Genomic DNA, 22834 nt, shown 5'->3' with positions numbered 1-22834 from the left:
TGAGGTAACCAGTGGAGTACCACAGGGATCAGTATTAGGTCCTCTGCTGTTCCTAATCGACATTACTGACTTAGACTCTGGTGTAGTAAGAAAACTTGTTTAAATTTTGCAGATGGCACAAAAATAGGAGGGGTGGCAACCCGGCGAGCCTGTAGCATTTGAGCCGTCTGGGTCCAGGTCCAATAGGGTTATTGACACCCTACAAAATGCCAGAGCAGTGTCCACACGTTCCCAGTACGAGTACAAGTGGGGCGTCTGCCTCGTGGGTTCGACCTCATGACCTGTCCTATGGCAGTTATGCTGCAGCTTTTTGCAGAACCTGTTCGGTGAGGGGAAATCTCCCTCTACATTAAAGGTCTATCTAGCAGTTATTTTAGATTCCCATGTCAAAATCGACTCGGTCTTCCCTGGAGCTCAATTCCTTGTGTGGCAGTTTTTTAAAGGAGCTCAGCAGCTTCGACTGCCTTTGATTGAAGCAGACTTGAAGGAAAAATGATGCTGAGATCTGTGTGTGCAGTCCTTTAAACATCACTGCGTCACAGGCTCGGCTGAGCAGCTTTGGTATATAATATTCAGGTTTTGGGGTCTTTTAGGAGGTAAACACCCACTAGGTAATTGTTACATTTCTATTTCGGGCAACCAGGGTTATGATAATAACCTAATGTTTGCTGGCTTTCCATTTCCCTCTGTTTTAGCAATTACAGTGATTAGCTGCTGTCCATCATGCCATCCCAAAAAAAAATTGTCTAAACCACACAAGTTTCATGAGTGCTTTATTGTGTACACAATACAAGAAAATATTATAACAAAATCTAACAAAATAACCGGATTTGAGCGACCATCATAAAATTGTAGGATTACATTTTTCAAGTAAAAGGCCTTTTGCTTGTATACAGTTTGTGTTTTAAAATAATACCCGTAAATGTGCATAATATAGGTGTATTATCTTGTATGTGTTCTTAATCACAAAGTATTCCTGACTATGCACTCATGGGTATATGACATGTCTAATAAACTCCTCACATGTTACCGTTTAGTATCTGCGTCTTAGCAAGGTGGTCTGTGGCCAGTACAGTATAAAAATGACCACTAGGGGTGTGCACCAGTAATTTCTCCCTCCATTCTACACCAAAACATTGTAATTTTGAAAATTTGCAATGTAAAATGTTTCTTTTCTTCAGTTGGACAGGTTAAATTTGATCCCCCTTTGAGAAAGGAAACTGAACCACATCATGAACTTGTAAGTATCTCGCACCCTGTACCGTGGCTTCTTGCATTGTATGTGAGTTTTGTATTTTGTGAGGGATTGTACTGTAGCTCTCCTTGTAATTTGAAAACAATGGACAGTTTTAATTTATCAGTTTACCAAGCTAAATTGATGTATTTACTTGTTTTGTATGCATTTCTTTAATTTTATTTGAATTTATCTCTTTCATTCATAATTAGGCCTCCTTTTGTCTCAAGCAACTTTAAATGGAGAATTCTAAACTTCATGCAGAATTTGGCTGCTATGTAAAATTGCTGTCAGTAGACTTCGGTTAATGAATGATAGAAACCAAATGTAGGAGGGGAAAGGCTATACCCAAGCTATATTATTGTATGTGTTACTGCATTGATTTTGTATTTAAATGGAGCTACACAAGCATGTCTTGCTTAGTGTAATAAAGAAATGATCTACTGGTACATTTGAACTTAGAATTTTAACAAGGTAAGTTTAATGAGTTATTGTTGTAGCGTATGTACATATAATTGGATTTAAATTAATCTAATTGATCAGTGTAGCTAAAATAGGTTTTTGGGAATTCATTTGTCTGCTGCCTTATAATTTAGGTTTCTCTTGTTGCACGTAATTGTCATTCTAGTTTCTTGTTCTTTCTTTAATTTTCTTTTTTGATTGGTGGTGGGGCATTTAGTGTAGCTTTAATGAAATGTCAAATGTAATTTAGTTTCGGGTGTCTGCCAAACTATGTAGGCAAGCGTGTCCTCTCCCTTTTTGTTCTTTGGGCTTTGGCCTTGATGTAAATAACTTGAATTTCTTGGTCTGTCCGCTAAACAGCCCGACAGTGACGATTTTTTGGACTGTTCAGAAGAAATATACTACACTGCAAGATCTAATCTGGTATTTTTCACCTTTGAGTATGTTTGTCTGCTTTCCGTTTGTGTTGTCATTCTTCTGTTTGCTTTCTTCATAATACCTTATAAATGTTTGTGAATAACACTGTTGTCCAAACTTCGTTCAAAGCTGTGGGTTAGTTTGGTCTTGATATTCAGTATAATGCTTTTTGATCTTTTAAATAACAAGGTGTTTGAAGCAATAGTTTGGTTACAAAGGGCTCTGTTTTCAGTTCCAGTTGGACTAGCACAGTCGTAGTTTTCCTAAGAACTTACAATGGCTTTGCTGACACCAAAATAGCTCATATTATTCTTCCTCAAACTGGTAAACAATTTCTGTATTTCGAGATTATAATTTTATTGCTGCACAACTAATTTACAATCGTTGTACTGTACCTATAAGCTCACTATACCTTGTTATACAAAATGCATTTGAAATTGGGTTTACATAGATGTTAAGCTGGCTGGTCAGGCTTTTCAGTAGCTATTCAAATTTTTTTTTTTTTGTTGTTGTTTTTACATCCTTTGAGAGAACTGCTCATCCAAGTGTAATAAAACGTGGTATTGACATTCGTTAGAACAATTTTTTAAATCATGTTTTTATATCAGAATGTAGGTTTTGGTGACCCAGTTTTGCAGGAATTCTGATTACTAGATCAAAAGAAGGTTCTGCCTTCAGAACTGCTTGTCCACATTTGACTAAACGAGTCATGGCCATTTGTAATGATATGCTGTTTTATATGTTGTGGAAGTCGGTCAGTATCAGGATAAAAAAAGATCATGGTGACGTTGATACGGAAATGTAGAATGTAGCTGTTGAATACTTGGCAGGGCAAGGAATGAATTTTCAAACTTGTATGACTTTCCTAATCAAAAAAATTGTTTTCTCGAAAAGGACAGTCATTTTCAAACAGGGAAGGCAGGAGGTTAGACAGTACATACATGACTGATAGACGCTGTCGCTTAATACCAACTATGAGCAAGACATTTCTCAATCAAATGTTAAAATCGGTACATGGTGGTCAGTTTTATGATTGTAGTGGTCATTTGTTGGGGTGTTTTGTGATACACAGTATAGGATTCACAATCTGGAGCAGTGGGTTGAGAGGGGTGCTATTGTACATGTACCCTCATGTGTTGATTTTTAAGTGATGATGGTACATGGCGGCAAGATATACATTAACTATATCTAACTTTTTACCAGCTTGATACCACATATATCAGATGGTTATATATCGCTGTCCAGACATGTTCATCTTCCACAGAACATTTGAAATGCTTCAGTTCCCAGAAGGCTGGTTTCTGGTTTCAATTGATGTCTGAGCAGGCATGCATAAGAGTGCTTGGACTTTGAGTTAATTAAAAATTTATTTGAAACACAGTTCACTGGTCAATTGTGTGTATTTTGACTAGGGAACCAGTAAATGTAGAGACCTAGTATATCATGACAGGCACAGAATGCATGAGTGGTTTATTAATGGCAAACATAGCTCTGCGTAATGGATGTGGTGTTGAACTTACAGAGGAAAGATTACAGGGTTTGAGGGAAGCAGATGGGGGTTGCAGATGCTGCACGTGCCAGACAGTTTCAGACAAAGCCTTATAGATCACTTATTTTATTTATCTAACCTTATTTGAGGGGCTTTGTCATTCTCCTCACTTGGGCTGCTGGACATTTTAATTTTTGTGCTTTTGTCTCCTTTTTTTATTTATTTATTTTTGTTTCAAAATGGCCTCCGTTCACTATCGCAGATGCTCTTAAAGGGAATGTTGAATCCTTATTGGTTGTAACCTTACCACCCCCCCACACCCCCCTCCCACTGTACTTTGATTGGCTTGGCGCATGATTCACTATTTGATGTGAGTTAGCCTATGCATGGGAATCGACTTTACAACATTGAAGTCACAAGTACTTCCATTAAATATACTTTTGTGCAAACTTATGGGGTATGCAGCCTTACCTACAGCCTTACATTTTAAGTGTAATGTTGTACAAAAACTTGATCTTAAAATAAAAACCTCCCTTTCCTTATTTTCCACCCTAAAAAAATCCAACACATTTTCACAGCCATTTACTCCTGCCTTGATAATAATACTATAGTCCAAGAAGTTGCTACTCTCAATGGAGTTAGCTACTGTGTTTACTGAGTCTCCTTCCAGTGGTAATACTAGGCTGTTACAGGTTTTTGGTTTTCTGTAAATCTTCCTTTCTCGGTCTCTTGGCTCTCCCATTCCAAGTCGACAGACATGCTCCCTAATAAAAAAAAAAAAATTCCAATAAAAAAAGCTATACCGATACTGTACCAATGCAAATAATCAATTAAGTAGTATTCCTTATTGCTATAGCAATATAAAGCATCCCAACTCTCTCCAAACACAGAATATTGTATTTATTATATAGCTTTACCTTACAAAAATTTGGTTGACATCAGTAGGTTAGGATGAGGGGGGCTCAAATGGTGCCGAGAAATCCTGAAGATAAAGAATCCAGTTGCTTATTTACTATCACAAACATGCATTGCACAAGTGAGTGGATTGAACCGTACCTTTTTTCTTTCTTTTTTTTTATTTTTTTAAATATTGAAAAAACTGACTAAGTGGCCATGTCTTTCTGTCAATTCCCAGGCAGGTTACAATGACCTGTCCTGGCATTTATACGAAGAGTTCTCTAGCCACCACATGCAATATATTGACCAGTGAGATGCCGGAAACAAGAAGCTTGATAAAATGCAAACTCTAGCTGTGCAGCAAAATTGCTGTGCATTTTCTCAACGCATTACATTTAAATGTCATGCATAATTCATATTTTTTCAGTGTGTAAAACACCCAGTAAGCAATTTATCTGTAGTGTTGCATTTAATTAAATTCAGTCTTGATATTGGCAGATTTCAGTGTTTCAGTTAATGTCACCAAGTGATCAAATGATATGGGCAGTTTTCAGCAAAATGGTAACTGGAGGAGAATTGATGTGCCATTGACCTTAACAGGAATGAACATAAACGGCAAGCAGACATTTTAACATCAAATTTAATTGTCAGTTTACATTTTAAGGTTGATATTTAATTTTTCACAACTGTTGCATGCTGTTTGATCCACAGCTTCTGTGATTGGAGGGGTATCATTTTACTGAATCGAGTGTCGGGGAAGTAAAGCTGCTAAGGCAACACTGTCAGTGGACATTGTCCAAAATAGATCCAGCATAGAACTGATTATATATGGATGAAGGCAGGAGCCGACACCCGTCCCGTAGAATCCAGCTCAGTTTATTTTCAGATGGGGTGGGCAGGGGGGCAATCTTCTTAATCCTCTTCTCTCCTTAAAAGCTGCTTTTTTTTAATATATGGTCTTGTACCAAGTATAAGGATCCTTGTTAATTGTGTAATAAAATCTGATAATATATCATTCAGTTGTTTTATAATTTATTTTAGAACTAGGCTTGATTCTTTGTTTTATATGGTACATCTAATTTATTTCCACTATCATCTTCATCCCTGTTACCCTTTTGAGTTCTCTAATCTGTGTTCCATCATCTTAAACCTACTGTTGCCACACTGTGAAGTCCTACATGCCATTTAAATAACTAACACATGGTATTTTGTGTGCCACAAGACAGTATTAAAATAATTAAAAAACATTACAAAATAAAATGTAATTGACAACTTCTGTACTAATTTTGTATTTACTCTCCAAGTTATACTTCGTTCTAATTTAAATTATGCATTCTGAAATGTCCACCTTTGCAATGCAGACCTCGAATTAGCTTCTCTGACCTCTAGTTGTCCTTTCTGTTATATTTTGTAGCCACTTCAGCTTCATGAGAAGCCACTCTTAACTAAAAAAAAGAAAATGCAGATAAGTGGACCCAGCTTTCAGAGACTGTTTATCTCTTGTGTTCTGCTGGAAAGGGGACTCATTTTGAATACGTCATGATACTACAACTACGGAAATTAAGAGGGGCCTCATATTCCACAGCTTGAGAGAACGCATAATATTAATAGTGTACCTGGACAATGGAAGTCCAAGTATAGATAAAGCTAATTATAACAGAGACTTATGCAAGAATTTTCTGATGTCACGTTTATTAGACTTGAAATTCCTGTATGATTATCACATTTATAGTGTTTCACTTTAAAACCGGTTATACTGTGGATTTGCAGGTGTAGTGAAATAAGTTAGAGATTTGTCATCATATTTTACCATCATTGTACAAACCACAGTTTCTCTTGTGACCATTTTATATGTGTTTTGTGTGTGTGTGTTTTTTTTTTTTCTGGATAAGACATTTCAGAAAAAATCTATACAAAAATGTCTGAATAAAATAAGTCTTTGACCCTTTATTGAAAAATGCAGTTTTCAGACAACACAATTTTATTAAAATGTGTTTTACATTCGCCCTCTATAGAACACCACTAAGATTTCCACCAGCATTATTTCCTTATTCTTCGGCAACATTCATTCAAACTGTCAATAAGCACTGATATTAAAGAGCAACTTGGTCTGGGCCGTTTCAGTCATTACAGAACAAAGAAGTTTAAGCACCACTGTGGCCTCAGTAGAGCTAACATCCACATACATCTGATACACCAGAATGTAGCCATTAACACACTACCCCTAGTGGATGCAAGAAATACAACAGCAACAAATTCCAACTTCTGAGTTTTAGGGAGTCACCAGGACATGTGAATGAAACAGAAAATGATACAAAGTGAATCTAAACACGAAAAAGAATAGATTATTTAAGGTAACACTGATATTTCATACCCATGTAAAGATGTTCTTTAAGGGCAGTTTGTCTGATTAGTGCCATAAAACAGGGAGATAACACAGGCCATTAAAATGTTGTATTTTTATAATTCTTTTTGTGCATGTGTTTTTGCACCCTGGAACTGGTTGGCAGCACTGTAATGGGCACAAATCCTCCAGTACAACTTCCAAGCTAACATTTTGCATTGAATATTTTGTTTGTTGTTTTTTGTTTGTTTTTCTGACTGTCCAAAGTATCCAATATTCTAAAACCCTTTCACTCCCTTTTTAATTGCTAATACCGCTATTCTTTTGTTAGATGTTATGTATTGATGTATTCCAGTGTGCTTTTTTTGTACTTCATTTTATACTTTGTGTGGTTAACCTGTGTGCTTGCTTTAAATAGTCAATACAGATTTGTTTTTTTCATCTCTTAAACCGAGGATTTAAACTTTTGAAATCGGACGTGCTAAAAGAAAATGATCATCTTGCTGATTTTTCCTTTTCATGTCTCTTACAGGATCTTCAGTTGGAATATGGACAAGGGCCCTTTGGAGCAAATAAGTAAGTTTAAATGAGTGTAATCTATGGCCCCGTCATGATGCTTATCTGAACTGCAGTGTATTTGTTCAGGATCTGTATAGCTATTGCCATTAAGGCTCTTATGTTGCTTCACAGCTCCTCCTAATGTTGTCTTGCTAGGAGGATCAAAACTGTAGCGGTCCCCCTGTGGGAAACCACTCATCATATCTTTAATACCATTAGCAATGTCTTCCCACTGGCTTGCTTTGTTTTTCAAATGCTGTGTGATCTATTTTTTTGATCTGCTGTAATAAGATATAAAGCAGGCTTTGTAATACTAGGCTTGTATCCCATCCTAAAAAGGTGCTTAATGCATTTAACCATTTGGATGAGGCGTGGTTGCAAGGCTTGCATATTTTGAGGAGGGGGGGGTTGGGATTTTTTTTTATCGCACAACTGTTGCCTAGCATATTTTATAAACCACCAAAACATATTATGTTTTCATTTTGTGGTGTGTGTTCTATAGGTGACTAGTTGTACTTTTTATAGTTAAATCATAATATAGCATTAGTTAGGTAAAGAGAAAGAAAGGCGTGGAAACGTGGAACTGCATTTGTTTAACAAAAAAAATATTCTTGGTGCAGTTCTTGACATTACTGTCCTTTTGATTCTCATCAAGATGCCATGCTTTGAATGTAATGGGAAGGTTTGTTTAATTTTAATTCAGCATGAGCTATTTTATTCGAAGTGACTTTAGTGGAAAGTACAAAAGGAATGTGATGTAATTCTCATGCACTTCAAAACATTCGTTTGAAATGCAGTAAAACAGATAAGCAAGTTAATTGATGCTTGATTTACATGCCTGCCTGTGTAAGATTATGTGGTTCTTTCTGAAACATGCCTAATTCTTTTCCCTGTGACAGAAAACAGATGTTAGTATTTTCTAATGTATTAGGCTTTGTCATATTTTGTCCCAACCGTATATGATAGATAGATAGATATAGATATATATATATAGATATAGATAGATAGATAGATAGATAGATAGATAGATAGATAGATAGATAGATAGATAGATAGATAGATAGATAGATAGATAGATAGATAGATAGATAGATAGATAGTATATAATATATAGATATATATAGATAGATAGATAGATAGATATAGATAGATAGATAGATAGATAGATAGATAGATAGATAGATAGATAGATATAGATATAGATAGATATATGAAATATATGATAGTGTAGATAGATAGATATATATATAGATATATATATATATATATATATATATATATATATATATATATATATATATATATTATATATATATATATATAATCTTATACATGTTGCCTTTTTCTACTCTGATGCATTATGAGCATCAACCATTTACTCAAAGCCTCCACTAGTGTTTTCTACTATTATAACAACCTTGACTAGCATAAAGAAGGAAAAACATTGAGTGAAATAGCTTGCATCACTTGATTTTCAGTGTGTGGTATCCAAAGCATAATCAACAAGTATAGAGAAACATCATCTGTATTTGACAAACCCAGGTCTTCCAGTCCTGGGTCTGTCAATTACAGATGATGTTTCTCTGTACTTGGTTGATTATGCTTTGGATACCACACTTTGAAAATCAAGTGATGCAAGCTATTTCACTCATGTCTAAGACTTTTGCGCAGCAGTGTATATAAATATAAATAACCTGGTACAAGCAGTTGTTGTGTCGTCACTGTTTTTGTAATGCAAGGTACTTGCTCTTATATATGTCTTAATTCAATAAACACAATTACATTTTGTTTTTAATATATATTAAAGGAGCCTTTTAAAATCAGTGGAAGAGGAACTTCACCAACGGTAAATGTTTTGCTTTCTCTCTTTAAATCCTGAATGTCTGCATTTGTGCTTTTATTTGGTGCAACCTAACAGAACCCTTTCGCCTTAGTACTTGTTAAATTTATATAATAGGCGACTAATTTGCTTGGACTGCAGCTATTTTTTGTTAGAATAGAATGCTGTATGAAAAGATGCATTTCATTGTGGACGGTGCCCTAACGGCAGTGCATGCCAGAATTATTTTAGCTCAGCTGAAGTACTGCCAGACAGATCCACTGAGCCATAGTACGTTGTTCATCTCTTCAGGGGACATGTGGCACATTTAGAGGATGATGATGGTGATGATGATGAAACTCAACAGTAAGTCTTCCTGTTCTAGTTAGCTGTAGTCTTTATTTGCCAAATCCGAGAGAAGTTTTTTTTCAGTTTCATGCACGTCGCATTCCGCTTTGCAGGCTTCAGCTCTTCCTAGTTTTGTGCGCTCATTCCAGATTCACTGCAACTGTGCCAGCCTGATGTCTGTTGTCATTTTATGTTGGCTGAGTGGTCTCTGTGGGCATGTCTCTCTTCTTGTTGTGTGATGTTTTTGCTTTGCCTCCTCCACGTCACACATCATGATTTGTTAAATGGGCTTGACCTTAAAAAATAAATATAGTAGTACAATACAAGTAAAAACAGTGCCATATTTCTTTTAAAAAGGGAATAGATCAATAACCCTGTTTCAACAAGCATTTTTTTTTTGTAGTTTCTCATAACTATCCAAAAATGTTTTAATAAACTGTGTATCACTCTTCTGCTGTGATCACAGATAATGAAATGTACATTTGTATTGTTACTGACCCGAATAATATATTTTACATTTTTATTAGCCCCACTATATCAACTTTGAAACCGAAAGTGCCACCCCCACTGCCACCAAAGGTAAGATTTATTTTATTTTACAAATAAATGCATACACTTTAAGGATTGCATGAAGGCGTCATTGGAAACTAATTTAGTATCTTGTGGTCCACTTTCATCTAAAAGTCAATCACAATTCCTAATCTCTTTCATCAAATACCTCTCTGTCACATACCCTCTTTTCTTTAAATGTTTAAAATGCTCCCTTTTGTAATCTCTGCTGGTGGAGAAGACTGATGTACCAATGACATCACTTTTTTTTTTTAAATCCTCTTGTATAGAGGTACAAACTAAGCACATATAGTTAAATGTAAATATATCTAATGCAGTCTATTCAAAGTATAAAAAACAGCTGCGACCACTTTGTGCAGTCAAAAGGGCTGCGACACGATGCGTCCCATACAGCAAATAGTAAAGCTGCACAGCTTTTAGCTGTCTGCACCTGAAGTATCGCATTCATCTGCAACAGAAGTGCTGTATGAACCAGGCTTAATAGTTTTCTATGATTCTGAAACAAATAGCATGTTGTAAAGAAAGCCCCTAAGTTGATGCATTTGTTTTGTCTGCAGAAAACAGCTGACTCAGTTGTTTTTGCATTTTAGCTGTCACTAATTTACATGCTCACTTGGCTATCTCATTCGCTGATCTATATCTACACGTAAATGCTGCGTGCATCAACCAAACAATTTACAGATATTTGCAGATTTGTATTTTCAGTGCATAACATACTTTTTTTTTTAATTTCTTTTTAAATTTGGAATCTGCAGTTATTTTTTTATTTTCTCCCCAATTTGAAATGTCCAATTATTTTTTATTTCAACCCAGCTCACCGCTGCCTTTTTTAAAGAAAGCACCTAATCCAAAGTGTTTCAACAGCCATTTCCAAGATTACTCACTCTTTTTTTTCAAGTTCATGATTCTCATGATTTCCGTGATCTCCATGACAAAAGCATAAACTTAATAAGTAGTTCAATATATGTTCAACTTTTGGCACCCTCAGCTGTTTGATAAAAGGTGTTGCATCTTCCTGGCCTGAGTTGGTAATAATATTACTGGGTTTTGGTGAGTAAATACAGTACACATTTGAGCACTGAATGGTTTGTAAATGCATTATGGTAATGCTTCACTTCATTAAAGCTGCTGTTTCCCTTGTATCATTTTACATTGGAATATTATATTCCCCAAATGTAGTTTTTAGTTTCAATTTATACAAGCTTTATTGCCTTTTAAAACCTTCTTGCTGTGTTATGTATTATAAGCTGAAGAGTTAATCTTGTGCTACAAGAATAGGTTGTAGATCTGGGGAAGATTTAATCCCCCCCCCCCCCCCCTGTTTATGATGATTTGATTGAAAACTATATTCATTCAGCTTTTGATCAATGACAGTTAAACACCACTATTATTTGTATCCCTCCGATAGTGCTGTATACATTTAATTGATATTTCCTTATGTAAAATTACAAGTTGTTTTTTTTCCCTCAGCCGAAATCTATCTACATCCCCCAAGAGAGTCAACACCCTGTTGAGGAAGACAACCAGGGAACCATTAAACGATGCCCTGCTTCAGAGAGTCCTGTCAGACCAGCATCCCATGGTCCCCCCAGACCTCCTCCTCCCCGGCTCCCCCCACACAAACTCAGCAGCCTAGGTAATGAGCTCAAGCACCAGTGACGCAGAAGGGCAAACGGAGACCTTTAGACAGGGCAGTTCCACTTCCGATCTCCTCATCCATGCAGTCAAATGAATGGCCGTACTTTATCCAGATTCCCGTGTCTCCTCTTTTTTTGTGGTTTGTTTTAATATACGAATCACTAATGATTTGCTTCCTGTAATTGCAGTAACATGCTTTCTTTTAAATTCTAATGTTACTGTAAAATACATGCTATTGAACAAGGCCTTTCCTTACACAATAACAGAGTTGACAAACTAAAACCAGCTGTTTTAATTAGGGCTATCAAGTGATTAAACACATGAATCACGATTAATCTTGCAATTAAAAATTGTAATTTTTGCTTTTAATTGATACAATTACTGCATCCATCCCATTCGTTTGGTATTATTATTATTAATAATAATAATAATAATAATAATATTTTAAAGTTCTTATTACATATAAGGCCTTATGTGGTTTTGGACCTTCTTCAAGATCTGCAGACTCTCCCTAGTTGTTTTCTGAGTTCAGAAAATGCTAATCTGTCCCTAAAATTCGTCTGAACTCTGTCAGAGACAGGGCATTTATTTCTAATACCCCTCGTCTTTTGGACTTTAAAGAAGGTTCAACATAGTTCTTACGATTGTGTTACTTAAAAATTTAGAAACTTTTTGGATAAACAAACCCAGACAAATAACAGCGCCCTAACATATAATATGACTTTAAATATATTGTAACATGTAAAACATAACATAATATATAATAATAATAATATAATAATAATAATAATATAAATAAATCATAATAAATAATAATAATAGTCAAAAATGGTCAAAATATTATAATCCCTTATATAGTTGGGTAAATTTGCTAACCGATTAGACATACACTCATATGTTTAGTATACAAATTAATGAGAATTGTCCGTAAAAACGGATATATATATATATATAGAATAGATCTATATTATAATAATATATAATATATATATATAATATATATATGTAATATATAAACTCCTTCATGAGCATGTAATATTATTTGGTAAAACGTTAAAAGCATAAATCTGGCAGACATCTAATTAACTTGATGTTATGCCTTTGGATGCCAGATTGTACTTTATTTCTCTTTGGGCTGTTATGTAGATCATTTAGACTGTTTCAGAGTTGTTGAGTTTCATTGGTTTTCTTTACAGGCAATGGAGTGAATGCATCACAAGTAAATGGAGAAAAAGAAAGCTCTCCCCAACGGCCGTGGGCAAAACAAACTACAATGCCTCCAGCTGTCCCTTTAAGGAAAGACAAGGAGTTACTGGTAACACTAAATGTATACATCAACTTCATCTTTACTCTTAAAAAAAAAAAAAAAAAAAAAAAAAAAAAAAAAAAAAAAGCACAAAATTACTAGAACTCCCATTTTAAACAGTTAAACATTGTAGATCTCTGCCACACCTCAAATTTGTTAACTAGACCAGTTCTAAAACTGTTGGTCGGGACCCCAAGTAGGGGTGGCAGAGGGGTCAGAAAAGGGGTTGGGAAGATGCAGCAAATCTTTGAAACCCTTTTTTCTGGAAGGCCAAATATGATCAAACTGATTCAGAACCCAACTGGAACAAAGAGTTAGACTATCCTTATTTAAGCTTGAAATGTACTCCATTTCTCTTGATTTTTGGTTATCGATCAGGAGCCATTTACCACCATGAAATGGGATCATGGAACCTGTTTTTTAATCCAAACATGTTTTTAAGGTCATGTCTCTACACCTTGTGCATTGTGTGAGACATTTCCACAGTATGTGCACAACCCTGTTGAAACTGAGAGATGTTGGGGTTTCATACCTTTGTATTCCTTCAAGCCAGAACTACACACAGAAACACACACTAATTGCCAAATTGTTCTACTTCAGTTTCATAATTTAAGACTACAAACATGCATAGCAAAAGCAACAAAAGTTTTCCCAATTCCAGCAGAATGTTTGTAGTGGTTTGTTTTATTTGTCAAACTTTTTTTTTTAGTATTCATGCAAGTATGTCAATTGATACAATTAACATTTTATTTCTTTACAGAAACCACTAAGCAATGGTCTGCCACCAACTCCAAAAGTGCACGTAAGTGTAACAAACGTTTTCACTGTACAGTATATGCAGAAACCAGTTACCAAGTTTATTTTCACAGCAAAGTATTTATTTGTTGTAGCCTGCCATCTGTTGGATGAAACTGGAATTACTTTTTCTTAGTTTGTGATTTATTTTTTTTTGTTTGACATATCAACAGGGTGAGTCATTCTAAAACTGTTGCCTGTACTGCAGGGTCCAGTTTCATAAAAGTTCTGCGATTGCAATGTAGTTGTAGTAAGGTTGCGATGTTGCAGAGGTTGTCACTGCATGCGTTTGCACAAAACACTTCACAGGTGACGTCGCTTGTGATCACTCTTGGGAAATCTATAACTCAGCAATCAATTTTAAGGCATAGTGACCGATTAGGTAAATACACAATGGCAGGGTTGCAAAGGAAAGCAAAGCACACTCGCTACTTTGACACTTATTAGTCTTTATTAGGGGGCATGCCTGATGATCAAGCTGTGTTTAGCCTCATTATTTTAACTTGTGGGGCAGGTAATAACCTGGAGGTGGCTGCTGCAACAAAGCTTTGTTATTGCTGTGGTGAACTGTAGCTGAGACAAATTGAGGAAAGTGTTTTTTTTTTTTCCATGATCTGGGGATCAGCGGGTTTCTTTTAGGTAGTTTTTATCTAGAAGGGAGGAGGAGGCACTTGGCACTATTTTTGTCACTTGAGTTTGGTCTATTTTATTTATATGTCATGTTTTGTGTGTTTAACGTAATTATTGTACACATTTAATTTTGGAGATGCAGATGGATCACACTAGTTTACTGCAAAGCTATGTCTTAGCTGGTGCTTATCTTGGCGAGTGCCGAGTTCAAATCAGCATGAAGTTCAACCTCTACTCTCATGTAATGGAAATCGTGTTTGTTGTTGTTGTTGTTGTTATTATTATTATAATATTATCCACATAATTGCTGCACGGCATTGTCACCAGTTTAAAGCAAGGCCCAATAATGCCATTATCATACTGAGTAAATTGGTACTTTTGGTATATGATTGTATTTCAACTTGACTTTGCCTCTTGCTGTTAATTTTCACCCATATAACTTTGGGTTGCACGTCTTTTAAGTAAATAATTTTGTAATAATAGTATACCTAGTAGTATGAGCACAATGATATGTCCTAAAACAGAAAAATTGCTACTTGCTGCTGCAATCTGGCAGTCGCAGGTTTCTGGTGAGAATCAGCGATGTTGCAGCTCTGCGAAACTTTTATGAAACCCAATTTTTTGTTTGCCAGATGATTGCGAATTGCCGCAAATTGCTTTTTATGAAATGGGCCCCAGCATGCTGGTTTTCAATGTGCTGCTTAGTTGTTTTTTTTTTGTTTTTTTTTCCTTTTAATTCTACAGATGGGTGCATGTTTCTCTAAGGTCTTCAATGGGTGTCCATTAAAAGTCCATTGTGCTACATCATGGATTAATCCAGACACAAGAGGTATTTATACTCTTCAGCTCCACGTAATGTACAATACAAAACACATACCATAAGACTAGATATCTACAGAGTTTATTATGCTATCGGCTGGTTTCACAGAACCCAGTTTAGCAATAGTCTCGGACTATCTAATGTTGCATGAGATAAGGTAGTCTGTGAAACCGGTTATACACAATAAATACAAATTCCTTTTTCAAAATGGGTGTTCTATAAATGTAAAAATGTGTCTTATTCTATTTTTGTTTAGACCAGTATTTGGTATTTGGTGCAGAAGAAGGCATTTACACCTTAAACTTAAACGAGCTTCACGAGACCTCCATGGAACAGGTGTGTATTTCAACTTTTTAAATTTTTTATTTTTATTTAAGCATATTTGTATAACGTACATGTAAAGATCATTTTTTCATTTTTTATTTTTGCAGCTTTTTCCACGACGGTGTACGTGGCTCTATGTAATGAATAACTGTTTACTTTCAATATCTGGTAAGACTTCATTTAATGAGAGAGAGTTTCTTTATCAAGTACACACTAGAGAATTGTGGAGATGTGTTGCTGTTGACTGCTCTTGCTGTGGTAGAGCTCTGTTGCTCCACTGGATGAGCCCCTTGACAAAATTGCTCACCAGTTAATATAAGTATCTTTATATGGTGTAGGTTGTGCATATATTACATTACCTTATAGGATTAACAAGCTGTGATGTGATTTTTTTGGATCCCAGCTTTTTATCTTGTTAAATATTTTCTGTTAATTCAGTAAATGTCTGAGCTTGGAAGAAAAAAAAATGTTTCAATTGTAAACATAAATGATGCAAAGGTAAACAGTTTCTAAATGTGGAAAAATAACTTGTAGATTTTTTTTTTTTTTTTTTAGGGAAAGCTTCCCAGCTTTACTCCCATAATTTGGTAGGTCTCTTTGAATATGCTCGGCAAATGCAAAAATTGCCTGTTGCCATTCCTACACACAAGCTTCCAGACCGAATTCTTCCTAGGTAAGCAGGACTGCATTTACACTGGGGCAGAACTAGAGTTTGTACTTTATAGAAATCAGAGATTATCGTCACTGTTTTTGTTCCTTGTTTGTTTTTGATTTTTTTTTTAGGAAATTTACAGTCTCCACAAAAATTCCAGACACAAAGGGTTGCCAAAAGTGTTGCGTGGGTAAGTTGAATCTGCATTTTATGCCTAATCTTTTCAGATCCTTTTCTTGCCCAGCTGTGTCTGATGAGCAGTTTATATTCTGTAGGCGCTGTATACACGTCAGTTTGATATAAATAGTTTGCCATAATTCACCCTAGCACACAGTAATTATTTTATGTACGAGGCTCAAGTATAATTATACCCTAGGCATGTTTATAATGAGATTTTTGAAGGTGCAGGATTTTTTAACAGAAATTCCTCCTCAACAGGTCGGTTGTCAAACCCTTGTACAGAAATGGAATGAGAAAAATAAACTGTGTTAAACATAGTCAATTAAATATTGTATCATCCTTTTGGGGAAAAAAAAAAACTGAATAAACATTAATGCCATTAGAATATGGATGATTTATAATTGAGAACATCTTTAGAGTAGTGTCTTTGACCGTCATGCAATTGTTATACGCAAATAGTGGGTTTTTTTGTGTTTTTTTTGCTTGTAGTGAGGAATCCTTACACAGGACACAAATACCTTTGCGGAGCTTTTCAGTCCAGTATTGTTCTATTGGAGTGGGTTGAATCAATGCAGAAGTTTATGCTGATCAAGGTATGTTACAGTTCTTTTTATGTTTCTTTTGTTTTTTGTTGTGTTTAGTTTTTTTTCTAATTTATTTATTTATTTTTTGCTATAGAACATAGATTTCCCCTTGCCTTGTCCACTTGAGGTCTTTGAAATGCTGGTTGTTCCTGAGCATGAGTACCCTTTGATCTGCGTTGCTGTCAGTAAAGGAACAGAGTTCAACCAGGTGGTGCGGTTTGAGAATGTCAACCCCAACTCTACATCCTCATGGTTTACAGAAACAGGTTTGTGTATTCAGTACAAAACTATTCGCATGCTGTAGAAATCTATTTTGATCCTGGTAAATAGAACTGCTGGTGCCTGAATTGGGGTAGTTCCCTATCAAGTATGTAATGTAATTATTACCTTATGTGAGTTTACCTCGTAGACCCCAAAACCTGAATAGATATATCAAAGCTGCTCGCAGTGCCTGCGACACAGTCCTGCCAGCCCCCGAGGGCATATGCCCGCGCAGTTCACATTTTTCTTTTCAGAGGACTGAATCTGATGGGAGAGCCATAGGTAGATGAGTACTTGTTGCTTTTATCTGCAAATATTACTCGCTATTTGTGTATTACACTAATGCGTTAATTATTGATGTATTAGTTTACTAATTGCACTGATTTTTTTTTGCACACAGCCTTTTGCTTGTTACATTCCGCAGCGCTCTTGTGCCCTGCATGAAGCCGACGCCCTTCCCAGGGACCAAGCAACTTGTGCCTGACTTGTGCTCTCCTCAAAATTAAAGATTTAGGTTTCATAAACTATGTTATTGTTTTCTGAACCGTAGCTGTTTTATTACTGTTTTCTGTGAATTTTTTTCTCGTGTGTTTCTGTCTTTTTTACAGAAACACGAACACAACTGCTGGGATCAGCAGCTCTGCGTGGACCGAGATACGCGTGCGCGTGTCGGCTGAGATTGCTTGTTGTCTCTCCCACAGTATCTCGTTACCGTCTTGGTGTTAGGTGTTAAGCTGTTAGGGCTTTAACATCAGGCATCCCTTAGTCTTGTACTGACTATGTGGTTTTGCCACACGCTTATGCAGGTGGGAATCCCTGTATACTACTTCCTGCGGTAACACAAACAGAGTAGACCTGTAGGACACCAACCCGCTCTGTTCCCGAACCAGTACCCGTACTGAACAGGGAACGAGGTTACCGCACCGTACCGTACCGTACCAACAATGTGTAAATCACTGAACCGAACCACTCTGGTTCATGTACCGTACCAACGCGGAACGTTGCCTGCAGACCATCTGCATGAGCTCACAGCTCCGCTTGCCCAAGGAGCTACAAGCACAGACTGGCAGCAGGATGATGTGTTGTCCATTGCCGCCTCTGAGGAGGTGGGCGAACAAGAGTTGACATTCTCTACTGAGGAAGTGGTCATACAAAACCTCCTTTGTGGTTAAACTCTCCTGCTCAGCAGCTCTACCTGTTTTTGAGAGAAAATCCTCCTGGGGTCACCTGGCTACAGCTCAGTCTGTTTCCTGGTTGATGGACGCGCTGTACAGCCTGCATGACGTAGAGGCATCTGTTGCTACTCTGGTACAAGTGCCTAATCTAGTGCTCCTGACCAAGGACACTAGCTTCCCTAACACGCAGTGTTGGTTCTCGGAGGTGATTTTCAAGCGTGCTTACTCAGCCGGTGCGTTCGCCACAAGCTGGGTATTTACAACATCATACTGGTAGCTTACCAGGCCTGTTTGTTGAAATCGCTTTCAGAGAACCACAGACCCTCACAACAGCAGCTCCAATATTTGTCTCCAGATTGAAGAGACAGGCTGTGGGCTGTGTAAAAAAAAAAAAAAAAAAAAGAAAATCAACCAATCTGTGCAATTGGAGGCTTTCCATCCACCTCCTTTCCAGTCTGACGGAGGGCAGCTCCATACGCTCTGCCCTGTGCGGGTACTGGCGTATTATGTTGACAGGACAAAAAGGTGGAGGCAGTCCGAACAGTTTTTTATCTGCTATGGGATAACTAAATGGATAACACACAGTTAGGACTACCTATGAATGAGCTGACTTGCTCCCTCAAGCCCACTGCCCATTCCACAAGGGGAATGGCAACTTGAAGGGCTTTGTTCCAGGGGGGCATCTGTCACAAACATTTGCAATGCAGTGGTGTGGGCTACTTCACATACCTTTACGAGGTTCTATGGACTGAATTTCATGGAACCACAAAACCCTGGCTTTGAAACTAGATTATTAATGGCTGCTTCAGGATTGACCCTTATAACTAGGCTTGCCATTTTTCAGTATTAACCGGTAAAGCTAGTTAAATGTCAAATTCCCTGAAATAACACTAATATACGATAAACGCTGGTAAAACCACCTGCTATTCTTTTATTTTCTTACCAAAAATAATCATTTAAAAATCATCTCTTGTTTGTGTAGTTTTTATATTTGCTGTCTGTCCCGCCTCTTCCACTCTGAATGTCTGGGGATCGCCGTCAGTCATCTCAGTGGTCCGTTAGTACTGTAGTTTCACCCTGTTATGAAAGTTCTGGAATGCTCTCATTTGCCAGCTGCAGTGCCTGTCATTCAAAACGCCTGCTTTTGAAATTAGCTGGTTAAGGTGTATGTGAGCTTTTGCTTAAAGTAAACAGTGACATTTACTAGTTTGATTTGAAAATGGGGCTCAAGAGAAACACTTAGTGAATATTGAGCAGAGTACTCTGCCCAACGGCTGAAGTCTCCACGGCAGGACGAGGGGGAGCTCAGACTCGGAATAATAAGTTAGTTCTGTTCAGCTATTTAATGTTTTGTTCTGTGCATATTATTTTTACTCTTAAATTTATGCTATAAAGGTCTGTGTAATACACTTTTATATGCTGCGTTTACATATGGTTTATTTGAGACCATTTTTAAATTTATAGTTCAGCTGTGACCAAACGTCATTTCAGTTACAATGTTGGTAACCGTGGTTTTGTTGCATGTTGAATGTGATAAAGGGGTTTTGCTAAATGAAATGTTTTTCAATGGCATAAAAAGTTTGGGTTTGTTTTTTTTTTTTTTTTTTTTAAAGCATAAAGGTTGATTTCACCCATTCTCTGCTTGAATTGAAAAATAAACATTGAAAAAAAAACGGTAAATTATTTCTAAAATAAACGTCGATATTAATCATCGATTTGGCAAAAAAATTTTAAATCAAATAGTAGCAAGCCTACTTATAACATAGACATAGAGGTGAGTTTCTCCCTCCCATTTGTTTTAGCCCTAGTGACTTGTTACTAGGAGATAAACATCCATTTTGTAATGGTTACATTTCTGTTTTGGAGGACCAGGGTTATGATAATAACCTAACGTTACATATAATGCTGAAAGTCCATCTATCACCACACATAGTGAATGTATAATGCATAATAATTTAGGAAATTGAGCACCCTTCACATTAGTTTTAATTGCATGCTATTTATACACAGTAGCTGTCATCTGCAACGGGAATATGTTAATGAGGGGTCCATACATCTTTTTGCCAACTGCATAGTGGATTTTACTGTAAAATACTATTAATCTCATGCTTGCAGTTTAAAAAAAAAAAGAAAAAGCCTGGATGGGGCTCCCGAGTGGCGTATCCAGTAAAGGCCCCCCCTTGTGGAGTGCAGGATGCGCCCTATAGCCTGGAGATCACAGGTTCGAATCCAGACTATGTCATTGTTGACTGACCGGGGGTTCCTGGGGGTGGCGCACAATTGGTCGAGCGCCGCCCGGGTAGGGAGGGCTTCGGTTGGCAGGACAATCCACAGTTCACTGTGCACCAGCAACCCCTGTGGTAGGGCACCTGCAGGTCTGCCTTGGAGCCATTCAGGTTTGTGTTGTCCTCCGGCACTATAGGTCTGGTGGCTTCGCTGTGGATCCGCAGTGCGAAAAAATGACGGATTGGCAGGAGCACGTTTCGGAGGACAGGGGTTTCAGCTTCTGTTTCCCTAGTTGCCCGGGGTTACAGCGATGAACCGGGATAAAAAATAATATATAAATAATAATATATACATATAAAATAAAAATATGCTTGGATGACATGATACAAATAGACCTGAATATAATTAACACGTAATGAAAGATCAATATAAGCAAAACACATGTCTAACAATAGGCATTAATCCCAGAAAACAGGTTTGATGAGTGAAGTAGTGTTAATATTTATACTATATATATCTTTTCTTCTCCAGATACACCACAATCTTGTGTAATTCATGTCACCCAGCTGGAGAGGGACACAATTTTAGTCTGCCTTGATCGTAAGTTTTTGACTGTCTACCTGCTTTTGGAATGTGATTTTTATGTTCTTTGTTTTTAGATATAATTTCAGAAAAAAAAGAAAAATAAAAAAAAAAAAAAAAAAAAACAAAAAAAAAAGACAAAAAAAAAAAAAAAAAAAAAAAACAAAAAAAAAAAAAAAAAAAAAAAAAAAAAAAAAATCCCAGAAACAGGTTTGATGAGTGAAGTAGTGTTAATATTTATACTATATATATCTTTTCTTCTCCAGATACACCACAATCTTGTGTAATTCATGTCACCCAGCTGGAGAGGGACACAATTTTAGTCTGCCTTGATCGTAAGTTTTTGACTGTCTACCTGCTTTTGGAATGTGATTTTTATGTTCTTTGTTTTTAGATATAATTTCAGTATCCTAATTTTCTCCATTTCCTTTCTCGCCCTCAGGGTGTATAAAAATTGTGAATTTACAAGGGAGGTTGAAATCCAGCAGAAAGCTCTCCGCAGAGCTAACATTTAATTTTCAAATTGAGGCAATAGGTAAGTGAACTTCAAAAATAATTATAATTTTTATGAGTACAACCAGGTAATACTTAAGTGGGGGGTGTGTTTCTTTGAAGGGCAGGGGGACTTGGAACATGGTTCCACACAAACCATTAGTTGAGAGTTCAGTATGTGGTACTTGTCACATTTTCATTTCTACATGTATCCCTCATATAATGTATGTGTAGGTCATAGAGATCTACTTTAACGATAGTAACCGAAAATATTTTAAATATTGAAATCACAATATGTAACTAACTGTACTTTTTAGTTTGCCTCCAGGACAGTGTGTTGGCATTTTGGAAACATGGTATGCAAGGAAGAAGCTTCAAGTCAAACGAGGTAAGTGAGAATACAGAGATGCCAACTGCTACTATTCTGGAGGGTTCTGCTACTGCACTACGTCGAAGGGGTATAATACTACGATTTTCATTAAATAAATGATGGGTACACCCTGAATGTTTATGAAATATTATTTCAATCCTGTGTGTTTTTTCCTGTTCAATTTTTTTAATGACTTAATGGTTCCTAAGTAATACTGTATTTCATTGACAGTTTTTATTGTGGCATTTTAACTGACATATTAAAAGCTCTGAGCCGGGTTGGTTAGTAACCAGTTTAGGGGTCCTTCAGAAACTGCTATGCAAATGTTGCCTTGCTATTGTTATCAATCGCTCGTTTACTCGGTTGCTTGTCCGTGTAAGGCTGGGATTAAGTCACGGATACCATGATTTTAGTTGAACATTGAAGTTTGCCGACCACAACTTGAAATTCCACCTTAACCAAACATTTTTTAATTTTTTTTCATGGTTTAGCTAATGATGTTGATCTAGCTTGGTTGCCTTACTTTTGCAATGTAGCCATTCACACTTTCCATCAATTGACAGGGCTGAAAAAATTTAAACATACATGCAGTGCAACTCTACTGCCCGATTTTGTCAACCTGCAGCTGCATTTTTAAAAGCCTGTTGGGTCTTCTTTGACC

The 22834-nt window shown here is 36.6% G+C and overlaps 1 protein-coding gene across 7 annotated transcripts in view; it reads left to right on the top strand.

The window, feature by feature from the left end:
* Positions 1-22834, top strand: part of map4k3b (mitogen-activated protein kinase kinase kinase kinase 3b) — a 100136-nt gene that overhangs the window by 72110 nt on the left and 5192 nt on the right. For 2 of the 7 annotated variants that reach the window (XM_041250190.1, XM_041250186.1), the window contains 19 exons: positions 1182-1240; positions 2057-2119; positions 7376-7419; positions 9209-9247; positions 9533-9586; positions 10096-10147; positions 11609-11774; positions 12973-13103; positions 13843-13884; positions 15252-15336; positions 15584-15663; positions 15759-15819; positions 16207-16324; positions 16435-16493; positions 16973-17076; positions 17162-17333; positions 21261-21329; positions 21754-21846; positions 22121-22191. In XM_041250190.1, the coding sequence (XP_041106124.1) occupies positions 1182-1240; positions 2057-2119; positions 7376-7419; positions 9209-9247; positions 9533-9586; positions 10096-10147; positions 11609-11774; positions 12973-13103; positions 13843-13884; positions 15252-15336; positions 15584-15663; positions 15759-15819; positions 16207-16324; positions 16435-16493; positions 16973-17076; positions 17162-17333; positions 21261-21329; positions 21754-21846; positions 22121-22191 (1562 nt within the window). The remainder of the gene's footprint in view (positions 1-1181; positions 1241-2056; positions 2120-7375; positions 7420-9208; positions 9248-9532; positions 9587-10095; positions 10148-11608; positions 11775-12972; positions 13104-13842; positions 13885-15251; positions 15337-15583; positions 15664-15758; positions 15820-16206; positions 16325-16434; positions 16494-16972; positions 17077-17161; positions 17334-21260; positions 21330-21753; positions 21847-22120; positions 22192-22834) is intronic. The other 5 variants (XM_041250191.1, XM_041250189.1, XM_041250187.1 and 2 more) reach the window with 4 other exon arrangements.

Source organism: Polyodon spathula, chromosome 5, assembly GCF_017654505.1.
Source record: "Polyodon spathula isolate WHYD16114869_AA chromosome 5, ASM1765450v1, whole genome shotgun sequence".
Taxonomy (NCBI): domain Eukaryota; kingdom Metazoa; phylum Chordata; class Actinopteri; order Acipenseriformes; family Polyodontidae; genus Polyodon; species Polyodon spathula.
The sequence above is the reverse complement of the archived record's forward strand: the minus strand, read 5'-3'. Positions and strand labels throughout refer to the sequence as shown.